Source organism: Drosophila subobscura, chromosome O, assembly GCF_008121235.1.
Source record: "Drosophila subobscura isolate 14011-0131.10 chromosome O, UCBerk_Dsub_1.0, whole genome shotgun sequence".
NCBI classification, from domain to species: Eukaryota; Metazoa; Arthropoda; class Insecta; order Diptera; family Drosophilidae; genus Drosophila; species Drosophila subobscura.
Window position 1 is genome coordinate 2,611,492 of NC_048533.1, and position 24,829 is coordinate 2,636,320.

Here is a 24,829-nt window from a genome sequence, read left to right on the forward strand (position 1 = left end):
ACAAATGTGCGTATTACATAAAACAAAAACTAAAAATAAAAATAAAAACCATGAGGCATTGAAAAGACGATTATTTAAAAAGAAACATTACACACACTTTCTTTATATTTTTTCTACATTTATTTATTGAAATCTCCCTCTCTCTAGCCGGTTACATTGTGAGTTGAAAACTCCTCTACATATATTGTTGTTCAACAAATGGTTTTACAAGCTAATAATTGTGCCTGTGGTGTGTGTGTTTCCACTGGGTCCTCACCCGAGGGTCCAATTAATGTTGTTGTATTTGCGCTAGTCGCTAGATTACACGAAACTTGAACGTTCGCCCAAAAACAGAAGATAATTATCACATTGCCATTAGCAGCCCCACTCACGTACACTCTCTCTCCACGTCTCTGCAGCTAGGACAGAACTTGACATGATGGCAAACAAAGGCACGGGCATCGGCAAAAAAATGAGTTTGGGCTTGGGTTTACGGCCCTACTTGATGTCGCAGAGTAGGGCCACGCCACGCAGTGTCCAGTGTTTGGGATTGAATTCCGTCTCGAAATCTATTGAGCCCACATACTTTAAGTCCGTTCGCTGTGGCTTCCGATAAATGGGACACTCGTACAATTTGGGATCTTTCCCAGCTGTGGTGTTTATGGCGTAGATGTAAATGACGGGCATCTGTTCATACAGGACCTTCATTCTGGACTCCATCAGCTTTCCACTTCGCCGATCCAATGAGGCGCCTACAATACAAGTACAAAGCTCTCATATAGGACACGTTTTAAAAGCCAACAATTACCTTCGAGAAACAGTCCATGGACGTACACTCCTTCCGTTGGATACTCTGTGATGTCTTCTCTATTGTAGCGCGTTATTTGGTTCTGGAGCACAACCGAGTCCAGTGCCCAGCCCTTGTGTGCTCGCGTTACTTCCTAGGACGGATGATGCAGATAAAGTTGATAAACAGATAGAAATTCAATCGGTTCTACTTACTTGTCGCATGGCAGTCAAGAATCCTTGTGGATTAAAAAAGCCAGTCATCCAAAATACCTGTTTAAATACATTTAAATGTCTGCTTACTCTGTGCAGTAGAGAGAAGAGGTGTGGCCTGGCACTTACCTTGGGACGATCCGTTGATATCCAAGTCCGAAACTGTCCGTTGCGCTCGAGTAACTCTGTGTACCAAAAGCCCAGAGTTGTGGACTCCCAGGATATCTGTAAGTGACATTGACAAGAGACATTATCTGGGAGGCAAGATTCAAAGGCATACACAAGCGCGGCCAGGGCCAGGGCCAGGGCCAGGGCCAGAGTGGGCGTTTTCTTAATGCGAACGAGTTTTTATTGGGCCATTATTTATGCAAAAAGTAGACTAAACAAAACAGAATTATGTTTTAATGGAAGGCCGCATCAAAGCCTTTGGTTATCTTAAAGTTCATGTGGCGGCAGAAGGCCTCCATTTCCTTGAACGAAAGCTTCTTCGCATCGTGGTTAAAGGACCTCGGCATATTGGAGACATCTATTTCAGGATGGTGCAGATCGCTCAGCTTCAGGCCCCGTGTCACAGTGAACTCGGCTTCATCAAAGAGTTTCCTCTTCAGCTCAAAGGGTAACTCCTTCTCAGAAATAGCATCATTTGAATTGGCCCATTCTTGCTGTTCAACGATGTCCGAAATAATAGATGATGTTTCCGAATCGGAAATGGTATTATATTGTTTGGGTTTCTCATGAATGTTCTTCAGCTTGTTGTCCAGCAGGCTTGGGTCCAGCGAGTGGGTTGAGGGGAACGGTGTGCTCGTCTTGTTGGCCTTAATGAAGCCATACTGGCGGTGTCCGAGTGGCAAATACGAGGTATCCTGCACATTTTGTTGGTCGAATTCGGTAGTTTTGGTTAGAAAAACATTCCGATTATTGTGCGTAGCACTCGTAATGGCTTTCTTCATGGTTTCGTCTGATTACTCGTACTTGGAAAAAAATAAAGTATTTGCATAGATAAAGTGTTCGGGGCCGAACTCTATTTTTGGTGTATGCTTCAATATTATTCTTGCTTTGGGCAGTGCTTACTAGATCCATAAGCTGTCTTTGCAAGCAACAAAAAAAGGAACCAAGGAATTAAGATTCAACAAGACTATTCCCTTTCAATTGGAGAACGCCCACGGGCCGTTTTGCCTGTTACATTCATCTACACGAACACGGCGTTTCCTAGATTTTTCCACCTGACGTGGTGTCATCCCCTTGTGGTCTAGGGTATGTTGGTGTGAAACATAAAAGTGCAAAGCTTTGAGAGGCGTCAAACGTTGATACGCATAATTACAAATGAACGCTAACTCAAAGTGAAGGTGAAGGGCCAAAAAAATCAGCAGTCTCTTATCATTTCTTGCCACCAGACGGACATCTCCGAAACTGACGATTCAATTGAATCTATTTTTTACACCCGGTACTCGAAGAGTAAATAGCGTATATTGTATTTGTGCACAAAGTGAATGTATGTAACGCACAGAAGGAAACGTTTCCGACCCCATAAAGCATCAATAGCGGAGTCGATAGAGCCATGTATGTCTGTCCGTCCGTCTGTCCGTCCGTCTTGTTGAGCGCCTGGATCGAAGAGACTATAAAAGCTAGAGCCACCAAATTTTGCATACACAAGTGTATTTCAAAAATGAGCCCCGCCCCCTTCAGCCCCCTCAAATTGCGAAAAATCTGCGGTATTCTCAATTCGGAAGATACGAGAAAACTAAAAACGACATTCCGTAGGAAATGACCATACCTATCAGATCACCAAATTGGGATCAGATTGGATCATTATTATTGCCAGAATGAAGAAGTTAATTTGCAGTGGCTGCGCCCACCCCGTCCAGCAGTTTTTTTTTAGTTTTTTGCACATTCTCTCATCCACACTCTGCTCCGTGTAGTGTGCGGCTCTAGGGGAGAGGGGCGAGCTAAAAGAGCGTGTTGGCGTGAGAAAGTGATAAGGGGGCAGAAGTAGAAGTAGATGACACATGTAGAAAAAGTGTACAATGTAAAATTTGGAAAAATCCACTAAGGTACAGCTGTACTTCTGAGTACCGGGTATAAAAGCTGTGACGCGTAAGAAGCGTCTCACACGTCCCTTCTCGTTTTATTTACGGATACATACCTTCATCCAGGTCTCTGGTATGCGCGCATCGTACATGGCATCTAGGGATTCCTTCAGGGCGGGACTCATTACAATGGTGCCATCAATGGCTAGCTTGAGATCACAAAGGCAAGTGTGGACGCGCTTAATAACTCTCTGCATTCGATCGATTTCTTGTCTGTAACATTAAACCATAAATATAAATGAATTCCAACCTACTTGCCAGCTGGAAAAGTTTGCTTTACCTTAGGAAAATGTTCATTGGTAACAATATTCCCATTCGATTAAGATTCTCACGCACCTCGTAGGCGTTGTATTGGGCTGGAAGCTTGCGTAGCATATCATCGGCCAATTGGTAGACAATACTTTCCCTTGTTTCGCCTCCCCCGCCGCCACCCTCCTTTGGCTGTACGCTCAGTATAGTGTCCAGGATGCCTGCGAATCAGAATCAGAACGAGAATCAGAAACGAAAACAGAAACAGACACGAAAAAGGACTTGGGGCTAGCTGGGGATATGCTAATGTGCTAATGGCCGAGTGGGTTTGGCAACCGATTTGATTTTTCATTCACGTTCACTGCTCCTAATTCACAAATTGTATTGATTGGAAGCCGCCACACAGAGTGTGTTTATGGGCAATTGTTTATGCAACAGGGGGGCTTTACATAAAATTAAATGGAATGGCATTATGTGCCATTATATCAGTGCCAATACCTGGTAAAACTATAAACCACGCGTTTCTGGTTATTGATTTTACCGGTTGGTTACAGATCGTCCCGGGGTCGGGCGGATTATGTGCACGTGTTTTTGTTACATTTATCTCTGTTTTAATTATAAGGCGATGCAAACAAATACTCATACCTTTCGCTGAATTTATCTGATACGTGATGTCGGCATTCGAATGCAAGCCAAATACCTCTGGGGTATCGTATGCCGGCAAACTGTTTATGTAATCGATAAAGCCCTGAAGGCTCTTTGTGCCCGGCACCTTGTAGCCCTTGTAGAACTCAAAGGAGTTGGACAGCAGTTGCTCGCAGAACCAGACCGCGGTAAAGGTCGTGAGCAAGCGTTTATCGAAATCATCTGTCACACGTCCACCATATTGCACTTCCCCAATCATATAGACCAGCGTCTGCCAGGAGACACCTTTCTTGGGGTCCATTTCGTCCAGATGATTCTGAACAAACTGCACGCTGGCTGCGAAGTCGGCCTGATTGAACTCGTAGGGTATATTCCAGCCCAGTGGGCCGAACTTTCGTCGCTCCTGGACGATGGTGTGCAGAAAGGCAACTGTGTACAGCAACGGCGGCCACTGCGAGGCTGAGGTGTAATCAAGGAAGTCCTGTGTGAACGACTGCCTCTCGCAAAAAGATTGAAAATTAATAATTAAGTGTGCTTAGGGAATTTACGCTGGCACGCCGCACCTGGTAGCTGCGCTTTAGACTGGCACGTATCCCCTGGGGTGGTTCATTTGTGAACTTGAGAGCCATTTGCAGCAATCCAATTGGAAACTCGTTGTGCGGCTCAGTGGTGACCCACATGCGGAAGGACTCGTCGATATGCTCTGTCTCCACCAGCATGTCGATAATCTCAGTGCAAAAGGGCAGCGAGAGATGCACGTTCTGGAGCAGAACCCAGCCGCCACTGCACATTGATTCCATAATCATTTTCCGCGCATGATACTCCTGTCCCTGTCCCATCGACACACATTTCAGGGCTACTCCAAGAGAGTTTATTAGAAGAGAGTTAGTTAGAAGACCATTAGAGGCACTTACTTATGGTCTTCTGCTTGGCCAAGGCCCCAATTTGTGTGGTTGGATCGGATCCTATCGATAGAAGACAGACGAAGGGGGTGCGCGGCTCCGACTCCAGCCACATTTCCTCCAAATCTAGAATTTGCATCTCACTATACTCGCCTCCCAGGGATTCTGAACAAGAAAAACACTCAATAAAATATTTACACTTATCCTACTCTATGTAGAAACTCACCTTCTATATACTTCTTGGCCTGGGATATGGTTCGGTCGGGGCACCACGAGCGAATGAGTAACAATTTTCGAAAGCTGTCTAAAAGTGCATTATAGCCACAGGGGATCTCCTCATACTCGGGCTTCTCGCACTCGTACCAAGTGCGCCAGTCGCGCTCATTCAGTTCAATCACCTGCAGAACTGTGGAAAAGGTTTCCAGCTTGCTGATCTCCACAAGGTTGAGCCAGGTAATGTCCAGGATCCAGCGGAAGGGCTTTGGGGTAACGGCATTCAGGTCCAGTGAGGCACCGCCCTTGATGAATGTCAAGAACTCTTCGTGGCTAATGTTATCATTGTGATAGTCGATCTTAATGGCCAACATCAAAGTAAACAGTTGCTTGTGCCGCTCATAGAGACTGCGATTGGTGAACTTGTAGACCTCGTAGGTGAGGTACCGCAGGATAATGTTGATGCGTTCCTCCGTGACGCTGGACTTTGTCGACTTGGTGATGGAACAGTTGAAGATGACGAGGAATTGCTTTAGAGAATTCTGGTACATGGCATTCACGTTGCTCATTTCGACAATCAGAAAGTAAAGGATTGATCCTCGTTTGGCCACCGCCCGAAACTCCTCGCGTGCCTTCATTATTTTACGCTCCGTCACCTCGGAAATCTTTAGTTTTTGGTTCACTTCTTCGGCTGTGGTTTTGGTCACGCGAAGTACTTCGATTAAGGCCTCATCGTCCACCAGAGATCCTTGGGAGGAGCTCAGGCGCAGCAGGAGGTTGGCCTCCAGCTCCTTCATGTTTCGTTGGTTCTGCATGACCGTCTCGAAGAGCGCCACTCGCTCGGCTTCTAGATCCGACTTTTCCATGAGGATGACACGGCCCAAGAGCTGATCCTCCAGACCGCGCATCGTGACCGTGAAGTCAATGATCGATGTCTTGGCGCTGACCTCGGGACTGAAGGCTGGATTGGGTAGCTTTGTGGTAATGTAGAGCATGAACCCGGGCATCACGTCGCACTCCTTGTCGCCGACAAGCACCTTCTCAATGCTGCCCGACTTGATGAAGTTCTTCTCCAGGACGTTGTCTATAACCGGATCCAGATCAATGCCCACATCCTCGATCAACAGTGGCCTGCCCAGCGAGAGCGAGTCCTCCAGATGTGTCCTAAAGTACTTGTGATTCAGGGAGGTGATCTGCAGCTCATTTCGATCCTCCTTGCACTTGATCCAGATCTTCCCCTGCGTCTGCGGATCGACCAGCAACGGATAACTGCTGGACTTTGTGGCTATCAGTGCATTCTGCACGGACAACTCGTCGTTCGGCAGTCCCTGGAGTGTCCATTCGGACACTGTCGAGGAATCGACCAGCATGTTTATGATGTTCAATCCAGTGGTGAAGGGAATAGTCTTCTGCTTCAGTATGCCCATCCAGGTCTTAATCAGGTTGGCCCGAAACTCCTGATTGTAGGGCCCGCAGTAGGAGAGAAAGCCGGTGGCTAGGAGCACATCGCCAACCAGTTTACCCAGCTGTATCTTGAACTCCTTGCTCTGGTTGGTCCAGCGATGCTTTTCGTCAGACAACCCGTTTATCAGGGCCGTTGCGGCGGTCATTTTCCGCAGGCATACGTTTGCAGCATCTGTCAGACGCTGCTTCTCACCCACGGCCTTGTCATACTGATCCTTTACCGCCTGCAGGGCATCCTCACGCTCTCGCAGCTGCTCTTCGGCTCCAGCCAAATCATCCATTGCAAGCTTGGAACAGAGTGGGAATTTTATACTCGTCCATATGGTTGTGATTGGTGGAGAATCCTTTTCAATACCCGGTACTCGAATAATAAATGGGGTATTTTGTGTTTGTGGTCGGAGCAATGTTTCCGATCACATAAAGTTTAATTTTGATCAGCATCAATATCCGAGTCGATATAGTCATGTCTGTCCGTCCGTCCTCCTGTCCGTCCCAATGAGCGCCTAGTAATCAGAGCCCATAAGAGCTAGAGCCACCATATTTTGAATCCAGACTGCTGTATTATCACACTGCACTATGGGTAAAAAGCCCGAATTTTTGGCATTAATGTAATTGTTTTTGGGTAAAATATTTGAATGCGACTTAAATTTTCTGATTCCTGAATATCAAGATAGAATAAAACTGGTTTTAGAAGATTTTTACGGAGTACTTTTTTTGACTTGTTAAAAAGTGCGGGAACCATTAAGCAACTTGCAGCTTTAATTGTAACAGTGCCCTGCTACAAGTGTATTTCAAAATCTACAAAAGGGCGAAAATCCGCTACATCCACAATTTTGAAGAGAAGGGAAACTAAAAACGTAGTTCCGTACAGAATGTTCATATCTATCGATTTGGGATCAGTTTGGATCATTATTATAGCCAGAATGATTAAATTCATTTGCCGTGGCTATCCCCCACCCCTTCCAGCAGCTTTGTTAATCTTTGTTGCTCATACTGTCTTGCTCGCACACTCTGCTTCATACACTGTGTTGCTCTGGGGGAGGGCGAGCTCCCCCCAACGGTGTGTCGGTGTGAGAAGTGATGTACATAGGTGTCGATGACATATGACAGTAGGAAAAATGTAAAATGTAAAATTCGACAAAAAATATAAGGTTACATACGAGTGTACATATAAGTGTACATACATACGAGTACGTACAATATACTGACTGAGTACCGGGTATTAAAGTTGTGACGCGTAAGAAGCGTCTCACAAGCGCTCCTCCTCGTGGTAACTTACCTTAAGGCGCGCCTCTTGCATGGTTAGATTTGCCTTCAGGGGCAGTACCTCTTTGTTCACGCTGTGGAAGAAGGACATGGCTTTGGTCCAAGAGAGCAGGCCCGCGACATCGCCGCACACACGTCGTGCCATGTCCATGTTGTAGTCCTCCATCCGAAAGTACGGCTGCAGTAGGTCGATCATCTCATCGTTGATGGTGTCCTTCGGGTAGTTTTGCAGTTGCAGCAGAAATGTGGCACTGGCCATCATCTAAATGGACAGAACAAGAAAGGAGAAGGGGAAATGGAAGGAGAGCACCGTGTGACCACCTATGGGGCACCCACCTTAAGGGATTCTTGCCATGATGGCTTGGGGCACGGTGTACACGAGTCGGGTATACAGGGGTGCAGCTTACGCTTGAACAGTATTAAGACGCAGTCCATAATACGCATAATGAGATGCGGCGGACGTCCCAGCTTACGCACGGTGGCTATGTGAGCCGGCTTGATCGTGTTGAGTGCATTCTCGGCCTCCTCGAGTGCCGGCTTGGCCGCCTCTAGTTTCTCCTCGGCCAGGGCCTTCTCGTGGGCAATGCAGGCAACGAGAGCCTCTGCCTTGTCCTTGACGATGAGGACCTGATTCTTGACAATCTCCGCTTGCATCGCACGCTCCGTCACCTCCACTAGCACCGATTCAGCGTTCTTGGAGGCTTCGACCAGCTCCTCCTCCATGACCACAAGGTCCTTCTTGAGGATCTCAACCGAGGCGGAGGCCTCTTTCAGTTTCTCCAAGCCCGTATCCATCTTCTCCACACCATCGCGCAGCTCTTGCTGCTTCATCTGATATATATTCTTGTAGCCGGCAATGAAGTTCAGATAAGATTTGGGTGTCACGTGCGTGGCGCGACGGAAACGCTGGAAGTACTCCTGTGACGTTTCGGCGACAACATCCTGTATGGAGCCGAGCGCATTAACCAGCTCTTCCTTTACGGCCGATGTACACTCAATTTCGAAGTGGCTGAGAAAGTGTCTGGCAACCGAAACCAGGGCATCCTTGGGCCACGGATGCAGCCAGTCAATGGTGCAGCCGGAGACCAAGGCGGGAAAGCGCTGCACCCGCGACCGGAACGTCTCGCCCACTGGCGAGAAGCAGAAGGCCACGTGCAGATTGGTGCAGGTGCGCGCCAGGAAAAAGTCCATCACACTTTCCGGGGTCGCTGTTTTGCGTTGATTCTCGCGTTTCATGACCGGCGTCAGCTCTTGCACGATTTCGGCCTGCTCATCGCGCGAGAATAGATTCGATATGACACCGCTCGAGAGTATGTTATTGAGATACTCGAGGAAACCTTCCTCTTTGATATCCATGTCAGTGAAGAGAAAGGTTGTGCCCTTCCCCTGCACGCCGCAGGTGCGGTAGAGCAGCTTTAGATCCTCTAGAAAATTGGCCACATTGTACGAACGCGTCAACGCAATTTGGAATGTCTTGTAGCCAGCTATAAACGATGCCAATTTCGTAAGCGACTGTTTTCCAGAACCGCCGACCCCGACAAGCATGACCGATCCTCTCGGATGCCGAATGATGCGGGAGATCTTCACCAGATGCAGCATTGCATCCGGGAAGAACACCAAATCCATTCCAGACCCTCGCACCATTTCATTGAATTGGGCGAGGAACATAACGAGACGCTCGCGTAGCACTTCATTCGAGTGTACCGGCTCGTACACTTTCGGCAGCTCCATGTCGGTGTCCTCGCCCTCCTCGCCAGTCGGCTCGGGGGCGTCGCGCATAAAATCGACGAATACCGGATTGGGTACGATCATTTGGGAATGGGCATCGCCCAGTTCCTCTCGCACGAGGCATGCCAGCTCTGAGCCGAACCACTCCCTATCCTGGAACGTGGTGAATCGGTCCGCAAACACTCGCGTGCACTCATGCTTCCACAACGCCATGAGCACGCTCTCGGAGGTGATCACTGTGGATAAGGTGCCAACCATGCCCTGCCAGATGCGCGACAGATCGCGCAGACTGAACACATAGTGGAACTTCGCCGGCGTTGGCAGTAGCTTCTCCCGTGTGCGCTGCCACAGGTGCCGCGTTACCACGATCAGTTTCTTGACTAGGCTGCGAATCTCGGGCACAAAGCCTCGCTTGGCATTGTAGTGGCCCTCGCCGATAACGCGGAAGATCTTATCAATGGAGTCGTTGTCGGGTATGTTGCAGTTGAAGACACAGAACTGGCGCTTGAGACGTGACGGTATGTCGTTGCGACCGCCACCGGGCAGCCCCATGGCTGCCACGTACTGTACGTCCACAATGGTGGTGAAATCGCCAGGCTTCTCCAGGCTGTAGAAGCCCTTCATGTCCATGGACTGGCGCACAATTTCATTGGTCACCTGATCGCCCCACTCATTGATCTCGGGCAGATTGATGTCGTCTATGAAGACAATCAGCTTGCGGCCACCAGGGGGGCCGAATGTGACGCCCACGCGCTTCTCGACATAGCTCTCGATGGTGCGCTGAAACTGGTAGGGGCTGGTGGCCGACGAGAAGTTGAAGGACCGCCCCATGTACGTCTCAATGTTCATCTTCTTCATGAAGTTCTTCATAATCACTGTCTTGCCAGTACCCTGTTCGCCGATAACCATAACGGCGCGCTCCTGATTGGCAATGGTTCCGATCAGGTAGTCGATACGCACATTATCCACAATGGGCACCAAAATGCTCAAGTAGTCCGGTGTGGAAAGCTCCGGATACATGTAGGGTGTGACGAGCGTCTTCCACGACTGCCACACGCCCGTTGGAGAAACGAAATGATCGAATATTGTATTCTCGCTGGCACTACCCTTGGGATAGTCGAGGTGCGGAAAGGATTCCTTCACGAAGAGATTCATTCGAACGCGATCGCTAGTTGAGAGGTAGCCCCCGAGGCCCCAGGCCAGAGCGAATATATACAAGCGGTGCAAGTGTTCCGGCGTACAGGTGTCCTCTTTCTCCTCGACAGCACTCTCGATGGGCAGATCCTCTGTTTGAATAATATTTGGGATGGTTTGCAATGGCTTGGGTTTAGTATGGTATCACATGAAGGCACACACATATGTTAGTTAGTTAGTTAAATAAAGAGGCTTAGACGAGACAAATAACTCTATTGGGGGTTAACACAGACACAGACTATAAACAGAACACACAGAATTACATTACAGAAATACACATAATGAAGGGGAAATCGACTAGGAACCAAATCAAGCGGAGACCAAGTCTGCCTGTTGTTTGGATCTAAACAACAATCAACAGTACAAATGAAATGCTAATGACAAGACGCACACACACAGAAGCAGCGACACACTTAGATACGTAGATATGTATGTATGTATAGGGATATGGGGTATACTTTACCGACAATCTGACTGCCAATCGATTGCCGTCGCGCCTCTTCGATTTGTTTTTGATGCTCTAAACGTTTATTCGCTGAAAAGTGTCAATTCAATTTTGTATGTTTCTGTTTTCGGATTTCGGATTTCGATTTGAATGTACGCTTGCAGGGGCTGTTGGTGGGGAGGGGGACTTTATTCTGTCCTTATTCCACTTACCGTCATGGCTCTCCTTACTGGACAGGCTCACAGCTGGCTCGTCCTCCTTCTTGACGGGTATCAAGCCCTCCAGGATGAACAGCATCTGCTGCACTATGTTGCACTGCAGCACTGGCATCTGAAGCTTCACCATTTGTGCCCCCCAGTTGTATACCTCGACGAATGTCTCATCGAACAGATCGGAGAACGTAGACTTTTCGCCAGGCGCGCGATTCTTAAGCCAGGCCTGAACAACTGTGAATGAATTCATTTTTAAGTGATGCATCAAGAGAATTGGAAAACCCACTTGGTCGTGCATCCAGGCCAGAGGAGCTCATGTAAACCATTCCATTACGAGACACGGTGGCCGGTGAGGCATTGTCAATGTTGTGCGGCTCAAAGATAATTTTAACTGTGGGCGCCATTGTGAGGCGATCGCCATTGGCCAGGGTCAGGGTTTTGTTATCATCCAGCACGGAGTTCAAATTCTCTATCCAAATACTGTCCACTGGGCCATCGAGCACCAGCCAGACGTGTTCGCCAGCCTTCAGCTTGAGCGTCTTGCGCCACAGCGCCGAGAAGATGCCGTCGGTCCAGTCGTTGGTCGCCACATCGAGGCGTCCAAACATTTGGGCTGCTGTTATGGCCTTGGGGTTCATGCGCATCTCGCGATGATTGTCCCCCATTTGGGTCATTGCTTTCATTAGGGTGTGGATGCAGGTGGTTTTGCCCGCGCCACTGGGACCCAGAGTCATGATGCCATGCCGGACGTTCTGGGTCTCGTACAGCTGTATCAGCTTCAGGACCCAGGGCGGATGATAGATCAGACTGGCCTCGTCCGTTTGCTGCAGAATGGCCGCCTCCAACTCTGGATAGTTGGTCTTTTCGAGAGTCTAACAAAAGCAACGAGAGGGTAAGGAACGAGGAGGGCTGTGCATATGTCTCGTACCTGATTGGGAAACAAGTCGGACACCAACGACATGAACAGTGGCTCATCATCATCAATCAGCTTGGAGAGATTCATGTCGCGAAGGACACGCATCACAATCGTACTCTCAGTATCCTTCGAGTTCCTTCGCTTGGCTGCACCGAGAGTGCGCAGCACAGAGAGTATGTTCCTGAGACCAAAGTCGTAGTGGACCTGCTTCGTCAGCTGCTCCTCGCACAGCTTGTAGAGCGTGTAGAATTTCCTGGCCAGCGTTATGTTCTCCAGGAAGCCGCAGCTGGCCAGCTTCACGCGGATGATTATCTGTCTGTCCGGCACCATCATCGCAACGGTACGGAATTGTATTTTCAGATTCTCGGGCAGCTCCTTGCGACCGGCATACCCGGGATTCTATTCAAATATTTTAATACTATGAATATTCATATGCAAATAAGTGTTAATAGAGAAGTGCTTTTGAATCTACGTATAGCGTCAACATTTGAGGTAACTTTATGCCAAGACAAACCTTATAATGTGCTGAAAACAGACAGGCCACTCCCTACATCACACAACAAAGGATTTCATCATTAAACTCAAACGCACACACCGTGCGAGAGCCAGACCCAGACCCAGACCCAGGACAGGACGGACAGGACAGGACTGTGTGACACAACGACTCATTAAATTAGAATGTTACATAAATGGGCCTAATAATTCAATGCGCAAATTAAAATACATGCGAGAGCAGAGAGCCCAAAGCCAAAGCCAGGATGGGCAGAGGGGAGAGGGCAGAAAGGGTTGGCTTGGCGTAGACAACAAGTGGGAGTTGATTGACATATACCATTATTGGCGATGTCGCCGGGGTTAACGCTAATCGCATTACCCCCGATCATAGTTGGCGTCGCTTGTAATTAAGCTACTGAGCCCAAGTTAGTTTACTTTGCTTTGCTTTGCTGCACCCTACACCCTACACCCTCGCTGGGCTTTCCTTCGCCTGGCTTCTTATTTTGCCTGAAAGCATTCAATTCTGATTGTGCGTAGAGCCGTTCCGTTGGTGGGCTATGCAGGGTGGCCCCGGTCCCATGTGGCAGGCAAATTAATCGAGTCATGCTGCCGCTTAAATGTAAATACTCTTACACCGAGCAACAAGCACAGGGCTCTGCTCTGCTCCTCCTTTGCTGGCTGCTGTCTGCTGGCTGCTGTCTGCCGGCTTCTGGTTTCTGGTTATTTGTTTTCCCTTTTGTGTGTTGGTTATTGGTTTTTACGGTTTTGGGGTGGGATGCTTTTTGGCACGGCATAAAGGAACATGCGAAAAAGCTATGGTAAATTGTATTACAGCTTCAGTGGGGTTGAGAAAAATTGCACATGACTAATATCGTTGGCATTATGTATGTGCATAAAAGCGCCTGTCACTTTCCATTTTGCAACAAGTTAAATTGGGAAAGCATTCGATTAAAGCATAAAACAATTCAATTCCTATGCTCCAAAAGCGACTCTACTCGTACCCATGCAAATCGCCTTCTCGTAACCCGAATGATGGATAGTTTTGTGTATTCCAAGTACTCAGATCAGATGGTCAAAGCAACAGTTTGGTGCTAAAATAAGTGTGGGATGTGCGAGTATCTAAACATTAATCAAGACTTCGCACGGAAGCGGCTTTTGTGGCTGTCCCTGCAATCTGTCTGTTATTTACTTTAACCGGCACTGGGTGAGCAATTGTATTCGTGTACACTTATATACAGGCCATCTTTCGACCCCTTTAATCCTTGTTACTTGCTCTATGGATTATTTTAATTGTAATTCATCGACCAAGAAGTACCAGAAGTGAGTTAAAAGAGTGAATGCTAGGTGAGGTTGTGCAGCAGATTGTGCAGAGGGCATTGGTAATATGTTACCATCGTTATGAATATTCCAAATTCGGGATTCATTTCAATCGTATCCCCATCTGTGAAGATGAACGTTTTCTTTTTCTCCTTTTTGGCTGTCAACACGACAGCCACTTGTTGAGCGGCCACGGAAAGAACCGGCAGCTCGATGCGGTTGAACTCATCGAAGCAGCCCCAGCTTCCAGACTGGGCCAGACCCTTATATATGCGGCCCAGCCCTCTAACCAAAGCAAAATGGTAATTTGGTAAGCAAATATTTCCCAGTGGGAGGCAAAATAATGTGCACAAACTAACCTGTAGTCCATTTGATCGGAGCAATTGAAAACGACAACATACTTGGCCAATGTTTTGCCCATATCCTTGACGGTTTCCGTTTTTCCAGTTCCAGCTGGCCCGCATGGCGCACCCCCCATGGACAAGGTGAGAGCCTGAGCCAAAGTTATATAGCAACTGAAATGGAACAACAATTTAGATGGAACTTTGTCTCATGTACATATGTGCATATGGCGGGGGCTGGCATATTAAATGTCACCACATAATAAAGACAAGACGCTCTTTAAAATATCAAAGCAGTCCCGCAGTACGGCCACTAATGTGCGATGACATCGAAGGAACAAAGTGAGTGGAAAGCAGAAATGCCTTTAGGAAATAGCACCGCCACTTTACAGCTTTCCGGAGGCAACTGGCAACTGGCACTGGCTGACGCTGTCAAAACTTTATTTATATTCCGCTAAGTGAAGTTTATCTTTACGAGCATGTCGACGGCGCGTCGGTTGTTGAAATTCCTTTCGGTCCCCCCCTCGCGTAGTTGCTCTTCCTTTGACTACAACGATGAATATGACTTTATGCTGCTTCCAGTCATCAACCGCTTTAAATTGCTGGCAACAGTTTTGCCAATTGTTTGCATAGCAAAAACTGACGAGAGTAGAGTTCAAAGTGCGAGTGGGCTGAAGGGGAGAGCAGCCATGGCATTCCAGGGTGTGCTCGATTGGGGCAGGGAATGAGCAATGTACGAGTATATTTATTAGCGGAAATACTTCAGTCAGTCAAATGCCAAATAAGTGATTTACTTTCAATTTAAGGACCGTCTGAATGGAACAGTTGAACTTTGCTCGTAAATGTATTCCAAAAGTATACTCACCGATCTGTCAATGGTGTAATAACCAGCCGATCTGTGCAGCCAAGATACTCGTTCTGGTAGGTGAAGGTGACATCGGTAACCGATATCCAAGTCTTGTCCAAGTCCTCTTTGAAGTAGAAGCGACATTGCTTGAGCCATTCAAAGTCGTTTGCCGACTTGATGTTCATGCGGCACTGAAATTATTGGACGAATATTACGACATGTACATATGTATGTACAACCAGATGGTAGATGGAACATAAATAATCTGTGTATAATCGAGATAACCCACCAAAATATCGAAGATATCGCGCTGATGCACATGAATGGTGATGAGGGTCTCGAAGTTCGTGCGCTCGCGCTTGGACAGATTGCGAGTGGTTTGGTCGATGAGTGTGTTGAGTATTTCGAGGAACTTGTTGTTTGTCTCGGACATGACCTTCCTCTCATGTCTGGCCTGCATCAGAGCCATTTCTGCGTCTCGAGTCCAAACCATTTGGATGCCAAGCAAGCCGATCTGGGCCGGCGCCTTCTCAAGGAAGCTGAGAAGGGTGAAGTTTGGATCGTTAATGGTGGCATAGGCGGTGCGAATGATCGAGTGCAGTGACTGCTGTGCTGTGACCAGCAATTGAGTTAGCCATGTCTCGACAGAGCCCTCCGCACGGATGGCGCGATCCAACTGGATCATCTCGCCCTCGCTGCTGATAATGGCCATCATTTTGTTGTACTCCACGTCGTGGAACTTCACGCACTTTGTGTTGTCGAAAATATTCAGGAGGTGGTTTTGTATGGTATGCGAATCGGAGGCTTGACCCAATATCTCCAGCAGTGCTGGATCTGACACAAAGAAGAAACGTGGAAACATCATGCGCTTGCGCTCCAGATAACCACTCAAGGATTTCTGACAAATCTCCAGCTGCTCCTGCAAGTGAGGCAACAGCTGTTTAAGCAAATCATCACCGACGCAGCAAGCCACAACACCAGGTGTCTCGTGGGCTCGCTGCATGATTTTTTGCCAGGACTTGTCTATTTTCGAAAACCTTTTCGCCTCCTTCGGCAGCTGCTTCGCGATATCGCCCCCAACAAACACTGCCTCAAGATACACCCACATGTTCTGCACCAGGAGCCATCGCTCCAGTATCTCATTCGAGTTGGAGAGGTCGTAGACCCACTGTTGAATTTGCTTCCGGAAGGGAGCGTTGTATCGGTTGGACAGGAGGGATCCCAGCACCATCAGACTGTCCTCCAACTGGCCAATCGTCTCGGCCGTGGTGTCGCCACGAAGCAGGAGTTCGCCGCGATTGTTGAAGCTCATGAATTGGAGCTCGTGCACGGACCACTCGTTGGTCACCTGCTTCAGCTTGGCCTCGATGTCCTTCTCCTTCATGGCACTGATGCAAATGTCCTCAATGTCCTCCTTGTGCTTGAGCAGCGGCGCCTCCAATATGTTCTTGAGCGAGAAACCCTCCGAGTCGAACTCGAAGATGTAGCGAGTAACGTCCATGATCCGTTGCCAGTGGCGTGGCTTCATGGCTTTATTCGCCATCAACTCCAGTAGGGGGCACATATCGTTAAAGTCGTCGATTGTCTTCTTCAGAGCATGGAAGGCCGGCCACTCCTTCAGTCCCTTGGGCAGCTTGCGGCAGCGGTTTTGGAACTCCATCAACTCGTTGTTGATCTCCTCAATGTCCACCTCATTCCAGGGTATGTCGTAGTAGCTGCTCACTCTGTCAATCACATCGTTGTAGAGCTTGTAGAGCTTCTGCAGCAGGTTCAGTTCCTTGCGTATCTGCCCCAGCTCTGGATAGTCTGTTTGCGGCAGACCGAAGAGTTCCTCGCCACTCTGGTACGTCTGCAGGCGTCGCCACATGCCCTCGAATCGGTTCTGGAACAGTATGAGCCGGTCGGAGGCCTCTCTCGGAGTTAGCCCCGCCTGCATAGGTCCTGCCGTGCGGTACTCCGTCACGTACGAGATCTTGTCCTGCTTAAAGTTGTCCAGATTGGTGCGCAGGTCGTCCTGGAAGGCTGGCTGCATGTCCAGCAGCTTCACTTGTGCCTGCAGTGCCCCGGCCAACAGATTCTGGAATGTGATCCGCAAATTGTCCACCAGGTCGAACTGCTCTCGCTCCACTTGCACCTCATAGCGCGTCAGGACATTGAATGCCTCCTACAAATGTACAGTGAATAAAGCGAAGTACTAGTGGTGCCACTTCCTCACTCACCTCTATCGGATCTATTCGCAGCTCCATGTCCACCTCCTGTTCACGAATCTTACCCAAAGTCTCCATTATCATGCGCACATCATCCAAGTCACGTATAGGCCTGTCCAGCTTGCGATCCATTTCATTGATTACAGCATAAACATAGTCCATTTCCTTCTTGTATTTCTTCTTCATGGCCTGTCCAATTTTGTGGTTGCACGCTGAAAATAGAAACAGTCTAAAGTGTTCGTGTGTTGTGTTGTGTTCGTGTTCGTTTTCGTTCATTCTCCGTTCCATGCCTCTTTCCAGCCCATCTTCTTCCTATCCCTATCCCTATCCCTATCCCTATCCCATTTCGTGGGCCACACAATGATATCGATGTCATTAATCAAAGCCAGGCCAAGGGCTAATTTATTTTCACACAGTCACATCCTCCTGCTGTGTGGGTCTCAAGGCTCTGGGCTCTGGGCTCTGGGCTCTGGCACTGGCTCTGGACTCCTTCCTCCCAATCAGTTTGCATGGGGAATTTATTTTTGTATTTCTGGGTATGCCTTGTGTTCCAGTTAATTTGGTTAGGCAAATTTGATTATCTAATTGGAGGCCAATTTATTTGAATAGCTTTCTATTTGTCCGCAAAACAAAAGAATTCACGAGGGTGCCAAAATTTATGGTTGATTAACCTTTCGAGTATCTCCAAATGGAAAACACAGACGAAACCCCCCCGAAACACCTATGGGTGAGATATAGGAAGTGCACAAGTTCCATGGGGATAAGGAGCGTCGGACTGTACTACTTACATTTGATTTCAATGGCCAAACCATACTTAAGCCTTTCATTGTACACTGCCACGCATTGGCCGAAGACCTCCATGTCTGGCTCAATCAGCAGATTGGCATCCAGGTCTGAGAGGCAGCGCAGGGTTGTCTCAAACTCCTGCAGGCCGAACTCCATGAGCTGACGAGTGGTGCGATCGTTCTTCCACAGGAAGTGATATGGCTTCCAGCGCTTAATGTACGTTTGAATCTCGGGCTTTACATTCTTCGTGCAGCTGGAGAGCTGATTGACAGCCTTGGCCACCTCCTTGTTGTCCATGATGGCCGAATAGAAGCTCTTGAGCATATGCGGCATCTGTGGTCGTTCCTCGGAGGCCAGACAATAGATCTTGCGACGTCGACTCTTGCCGCCGGCGCCGCCAGAGGCCTCGTTGTGGTTGCGTCCGACGCGCGGCTGCGTCACCGTCATCGAAACTTGCTGCGGTTGGTAAGACAAGATTTTGGAGAACATTGCGAAGCTATTCAGTGGGGCTGTACGCACCGGCGGATCTTTGCCGCTGCTCCACTGAGCCACACCCTTCGCAATGCCCGTGATATTCTTGCCAGCCGTCACCAAAATGTCCTGCAGCTCGTCCAGATTCGGTTTGATCACCACATGGGGTATCTGCAGCTGCGCGTGCAGCGCAAAGATCGGCTTTTTGAAAACCGTCTCATTATCATCGGCTATGAATCGACGTCTCAGTGTATCCAGTGCGGCTCGAATGACCTTAATCAGTACGTCAATGACCTTGCGGCTGTAATAGCGCCGCATCTCGACCACCGCATTGCATACCATATCCTGCAAACAAAAAAGAAAACAACAACGAATAAGGATCATTGCATATCCTTATATATATCCTTTACAAGTCTCACCTGCATGCCCTTTGGCAGGCATTCTGTGGTCGAGAGAAGTGACAAGGGATTCTCAAAGCAAGACCACAAAATACTCCAGTCCTGCTGCTGCCCTCCTCCACCGCCGCCACCACCGCCACCTCCACCGGCACCACTGGCAGTCGGGGCAGCAGCACCTCCTCCACTTTCTTCAGCTTTTCGTCCAGTCGATCCAGTGCCCTCTCCTTTTGGAGAGACTGCTGCTCAATAGTTTCGAGTTCATAATGTTCATGGGATTCCAGTGCCAAGTCTTACCATCGAAGAGGGTCGTCACATCATCGCCCGCAATCTCCTTGAATGTGGCCGTGGCTTTGTCCACTAGACTTAGAACCTCTTCCACGGCCTCCGAGACCATTTGGCTCTTACGATTCAGCTCAATGGCCGCTTTCCTAGCAGAACACAATCGTACATCACATGCAATTTAGATACAATAATAAAATGTGATGAAGAACCCATTAAAATACACAGATTCAACTTTAGACAGCTGAAAGTGACTTCACGTGCACACGCGTTTAAGTAATTTAGGAGCCAAATTGTAAATGAATAACCCCTGAACCCCTTGTCACAATCAGGGACTCACCGGCAGGCCTCCTCGCTGCGCTCCAGAAACTCATCAACTGTCCAGATTTCATCGTCTGCTCATGAAACAAATGTGAAAAGTTTTCAGCCAGCATACAATTACAGACGAGAGACCTGAAAGATACTCGTATGTGGGAGCCACCAACCTGCTGGTAATATTTGCAGCGAGACGTCCTGCATCCACATGAGCACATGGAGGATGCGATTGGAGTAAATGTCATGGACACGGGCCACAAGAACCTCAAAGTTCTCAATGGCCTGTTTGCAGCGCTCATAGAATTCGGTCCAGTTCTGATTAGTCCACTGGAAAGGAAGAAAATACAAAGAAATTTAATGTATATTTCAGAGGAGATCTGCACGTGGCAGACTCACATTTATGGTATGAAGACCTGGTTTCAGCATCGCCGTCAAACGCACCAGCTGAGGCAGAAACAAAGGACGCACCTCCAGCTTCACAGCTCGAACCGTTGACAGAAACATTTTAATGAGACACTACAGGACAAAAGACACACAATGACTACACTAGTATGGGGTTGTCTATGGTTGAGTGGTGGAATAACAAACATTTAAAGAGTCCTGGATGGTGATGAAATACTGCTGGCGACTCATCAGTGTGGCGGCCACAATCGGCAGCTCAATCTTTAACTTGGCCAGCATTTTGGCTTCTCTGATCAGCAGTGGTATTGTGGGGTGTAGATTGACAAACAGTTTGTCCCCCTGCAGGCTGAGTAGGGGCTGCAGGAGGCACGCATCGGCCACGCTGACATCTTGGTCCAGCCAAATGGAGACAATTTCGTCCTCGTATTCCTGGAGCACACCCAAGACGTTGTGAAAGCGCATATCCAAGTCCTTGGCCATGGGAAGGCTACTTAGCACAGCATGATCCATCACCGCATCTATGAGCTCTGTAAGATGTAGACTCAGGGCTCGACACCAATGAATGCGGCCGGCAATGGGCGGGAAGTTTCTCGCCAGTGGGGGATCATCTCGTTGCTTGCGAAACGTTTTCAGTATGCGATCCACTTCCTTCTCAACGTACCGCAGTATACGGGTGTACTTCTCATCCATTTTGGTCAGGGGAATCTTCTCGCTGACCTTTTCGAAACGCACCAAAAACCGTATGCACTGTGGAGTCTCCCACACCGTGTCGAAGTCCTTTTCAATCAGTGTGGCTATTGTATCCTTTAGGGAGTTCGTTTTGTGTATAAATCTCTCAAAATCGTCATTAAAATTGGAGTTGCGATGGTCTAGGTAATCATATTTCTTCGAAATAACCTCCTTTTTGGCCTCTTCGAAGTGATTTGAGGCATCCTCCAAGGCCTCCCCTAGCAGAAGCCCCTCCAAGCGGCGCTCGAACAAATGGTTGTAGTCGTCAATCAGGTTAAACATGTTTATAATTTTCGAAAGGCGCTCGCAGAATGTATCAAATTTTCCTGAAATGATCATCCATTAGGAGGTTCTTCAATTACAGTTTTCGTGTTGATACCAAAAACAAAGTTCTCTGAAAAGCCAAATGGAGTCTGATTGGGCAGGAAGGGCTGCTCGCGCACCGTGTAGTAGGTCTCGTGGTAGATGTGATTCAATTTAATGCAGTTGCTGAGCTTTGTGCGAATTAAGCTGCGATCCTGGGACCAAATTGTTTCCTTGCAACGACAAGTTATGTACGACTTGCAGGTCTCAATCATTTGGTTTGTTATCTAAAAGGAAAATATATTGTTTTCTAATCGTTGTACCATCAAATAAAGCTAGAGTTAAAGGTAAAATGTATTTCAATTCTCCATAATGCACTGAAAATGAACTTGTTGAAAAGCACCCTAGCACCATCGACGTCAGAGAGGTCTTCGACTTGTTAATGCCACAACACTTACCTCTCGGCTCTGCGGGTCACTTCAAGGTGACTCAGACGAGAGAGCTTTAACGTGCTTGAAGAGCTTATACCAAAAGTCGTACCACAAGTCCGTGCAACGGACAGTGCAGAAAATGACAAGAAATATTCATTCAGACTATTTGGAAGGGCAGGAACTGTCGAATATCCTCCAGAGATGGACTCAGATATAACTCTCATCATAAATACATATGTATGTTTATCAATGTGTTTGGAGTTTATATTGTTTTACCAGAAATTGCACTCACCTTAACCATCAATGCTGAGGTTCTCTCTGATGTATTGTAGAACTGTGATACACTGTAAATAAGTCGCACAGTTTGCAAAAGACTTAGAATGGATTCCTTCATGCTGACAGGGTCGTCCAGATACAGCGAGTGACAGCACGTTTCCATGGCTTGTATGAATTTGGAATTATCCCGCGCTTCATTATAGCAAAATGTTATTTTGCGATCGGTCTCCTTCCATTGCCTAATTATGCGAGAGCCCGCCAAGAAGAGGCAATGCAGCGTAAACTGAACTTCTTTATCCTGCAAATGGGCTAGAAGCTGTGAGAATTGTGCGCCACGTTTCTTCCAATACTCAAGCTCGTCCTGGGGGCCACTGTGATCGTTCTCCTTGCGGAGCTGTTCGCTCTCGCCAAGGATTTTCAATATCCCCTTGGTCCAGTTATTGACACGTTCCTCGAGCTGTGTGCAAAACTCTTGATTCTTGGACATGTCCTTAACCTCATCCACCAGATCGATTTTCTCAAACATATCACAGCCATCGGCGAATACGTTGTGATGATCGCACACCTGCTCGCAGACGCGCAACGCACTGCAGAATGATCGTAGTCCCGGAAGGAGCTGCCCTTTGATAAGACCGCAGCTAACGTCCTCCTCGTCACCTTCCAGACATGGAAAGGCCAGCGCTTGCATGAATACAAACTCAACGATTCGCTCAATGGAAGTGACCAGGCCAATGTTTTTGGCATCGATTACGCCGCAGTACCTAAGATGAAATAAAAAGGAGTTCTGTCCAAATGGGTAGGCTGAAGACTTACAAATCCTTTTGGAATCCCTCTTCGGGGAGCTGCTTGGACGTATTCACACGAAATATATAAATACAAACGCCTGTAAAGGCGCAGGTCCAGCCATCGGTTAGGAACAATTTCTTGTGCTTTGGCGGAGCCATGCCACTGGGAGAAGCGCCACCTAATGAAGAAGCAAACAGGTAAGTGCGGCTCATTCGACAAACAGTAGTCTTTATACATAGATGTAAATATATATAGATTATAATATTATTTTATTCTTATAGTTAGGACCTTGCGGCGTCTTAGAACTGCTCGATGCAATGCCACTTCGTGATGGTCCCGGCTTGTTGGCATCCGGAATGGGTGTAGGCTCAGGTTCATCCACTTCCTGATAAAACCAAAGCAGCTTGTTTTTCATATTCGGCAAAAACAGCTGATTGATTTCATCGAGCTACAAAAATTAATGTGTCAGAAATATGAAGACTTTAGCTATCCAATAGGATAAAAAGGAACTACCATATCCCCTTCGAATATGTAATCCATGAGCTGATGCCTGGGCAACTGAGTAGCGTCGATCTTAAATAATTAGTCAAATGTAAATACAAAGATACAAATAAAATCAATACTTTCTCATGGAGTATTCATACCAATAACTGAAAGGTAAACTCCAGTCGGGGATCCATCTCCCCACGGCGAGCCTTGCGTTCGCATTCTTCGCGCCGGCGCTGTGCTTCGTCCGGATCCATGTTTCAACGTTATTGCGTATCACATTCACGTATTACACATATATGGTACATGTGTTAATGGTTTTGATTTTGTAACACGTGTAGGACCGTTGGGGTTCCAGAAAATAATTTTTTGGATCAAAAGTTTGGAAGTGCGGTAGGTTTTTTATTTATATTTTTTCAAAAATCGAATATTGATTCAAAATTTGTATCAAAATTCAAAAACGGGAGAGATCAAAAATATGTTAGTTCCAAAAATCAATTTTTGAAAATTCTGTAATTGTTCTACAACTAGAATCTAAAATAAAACTCTAACTACATTTGCATAAAAACAGATAATTCATCAAATCAAAATCGGCTCTACATACAAAAGTGTGTGTTCAAAAATATATTTTCCTAGGAGTTTTTGTATTTTTTCATTTGCTTCTTACTCAGCTAAAACGAAATTAAGATAAGTGTATTAGTTCTTAATGACTGCCCTCAACCAACATATACATAGGCATTTACATTCGCTGTACGAAATACATAATAGGTGTTTGCGATTACGTAATCAGTCAATGGGGTAACAAGGATCTAAAGACATTACATATTACGGTAGTTAACAAGCAATGTTTACACTTGCATTAATTACACCTAATATGGTTAATTACTGATTCTAATTTGGTTTCGAAATTTTGGCACCTGCAAAATATCTCCCTGGTCCTCTTCTTCCTCCTCTTCATCACTACTGGCCCCTTCGCGACGCATCGCCAACACATGTTCAACCAGCTTTTTTTTCTGCACGAACATTTTGTCCAACAATTCTACACAAAAAGCAAATTCATCAAAAAGAGGGGCGCCCAAGTGTGCCACCTTAATCAGATATCATTATAGATTTACTAGATTTGCAAATTGCTATCCGTTTTTCTTCACTGCAATAGTTTACGTCACTCTGGAATTAATTCAATTGAACCAACAACTGCAAATACGCGCCATGTTGCTTAGCAGCCGATCAGTGTTATCAGCGCACAGATTTCAGTGCTGTTAAGCTCACCAAATGAACTGCCTAACGAGTGTCACTATCGACACTAGTTCGTCATATCGGTGCACATATAGCAAACTAGCCGAAGTAGAAACTCAAACTTTTTTATTTCAATCTTATCCAATAAAAGGTAGTCATGAAAATAGGCCAATCTTGTGGAGAATTGATTGAGGAATCGAATAAAATTATAGTTTTAGCGTTGATAATCCGAACTAGGTAGTCATTTTAAAAAGAACTTCAAATGAAACTTCTACTGAAAACCATCACGTAGGATGTAATTCGCCGTGTAATTTACCTGGCGCCACTGGAATTTTTGTGACATTTACCTGTTGCTGACACCCTAATTTTTGGTACAAGTTGGGTACAGTCGGAAAAGGAAAAACAAATTTTAACGTCATCAGCATGCA

General features: G+C 47.1%; 2 protein-coding genes across 3 annotated transcripts; both read right to left on the bottom strand.

Annotated features, from left to right (window-relative positions):
- Positions 1–228: 228 nt before the first annotated feature.
- LOC117897065 (dynein heavy chain 5, axonemal) lies at positions 229–24,199 on the bottom strand. 2 transcript variants are annotated; one of them, XM_034805669.1, is made up of 36 exons: positions 24,083–24,199; positions 23,324–23,401; positions 23,193–23,252; positions 22,968–23,127; positions 22,707–22,857; positions 21,910–22,654; positions 21,263–21,473; positions 20,341–21,209; positions 20,149–20,268; positions 19,923–20,079; positions 19,778–19,832; positions 19,453–19,586; positions 19,180–19,394; positions 18,809–19,105; positions 18,292–18,745; positions 17,516–17,715; positions 15,586–17,460; positions 15,315–15,487; positions 14,468–14,623; positions 14,183–14,393; positions 12,312–12,698; positions 11,670–12,255; positions 11,384–11,617; positions 11,190–11,261; positions 8,141–10,818; positions 7,818–8,066; positions 5,088–6,825; positions 4,874–5,026; positions 4,523–4,815; positions 3,960–4,452; positions 3,346–3,535; positions 3,122–3,278; positions 1,108–1,203; positions 982–1,038; positions 788–920; positions 229–731 (listed from the first exon to the last, which is right to left on the bottom strand). In XM_034805669.1, exons 1-36 carry the CDS (start codon positions 24,188–24,190, stop codon positions 478–480), a joined length of 14,199 nt encoding a protein of 4,732 aa, XP_034661560.1. In that variant the 5' UTR covers positions 24,191–24,199; the 3' UTR covers positions 229–477. The 2 variants fall into 2 exon arrangements, with proteins under 2 accessions (XP_034661560.1, XP_034661559.1); XM_034805668.1 differs by lacking the exons at positions 11,190–11,261; positions 21,263–21,473; positions 21,910–22,654; ... (3 more) ...; positions 23,324–23,401; positions 24,083–24,199 and having other exon boundaries at positions 478–731; positions 18,292–19,105; positions 19,180–19,382; positions 20,341–21,203.
- LOC117897066 lies at positions 1,330–1,965 on the bottom strand. Its single transcript, XM_034805670.1, has one exon. The coding sequence runs from the start codon at positions 1,926–1,928 to the stop codon at positions 1,380–1,382; it is 549 nt and encodes a 182-aa protein (XP_034661561.1). The 5' UTR covers positions 1,929–1,965; the 3' UTR covers positions 1,330–1,379.
- Positions 24,200–24,829: the final 630 nt, after the last annotated feature.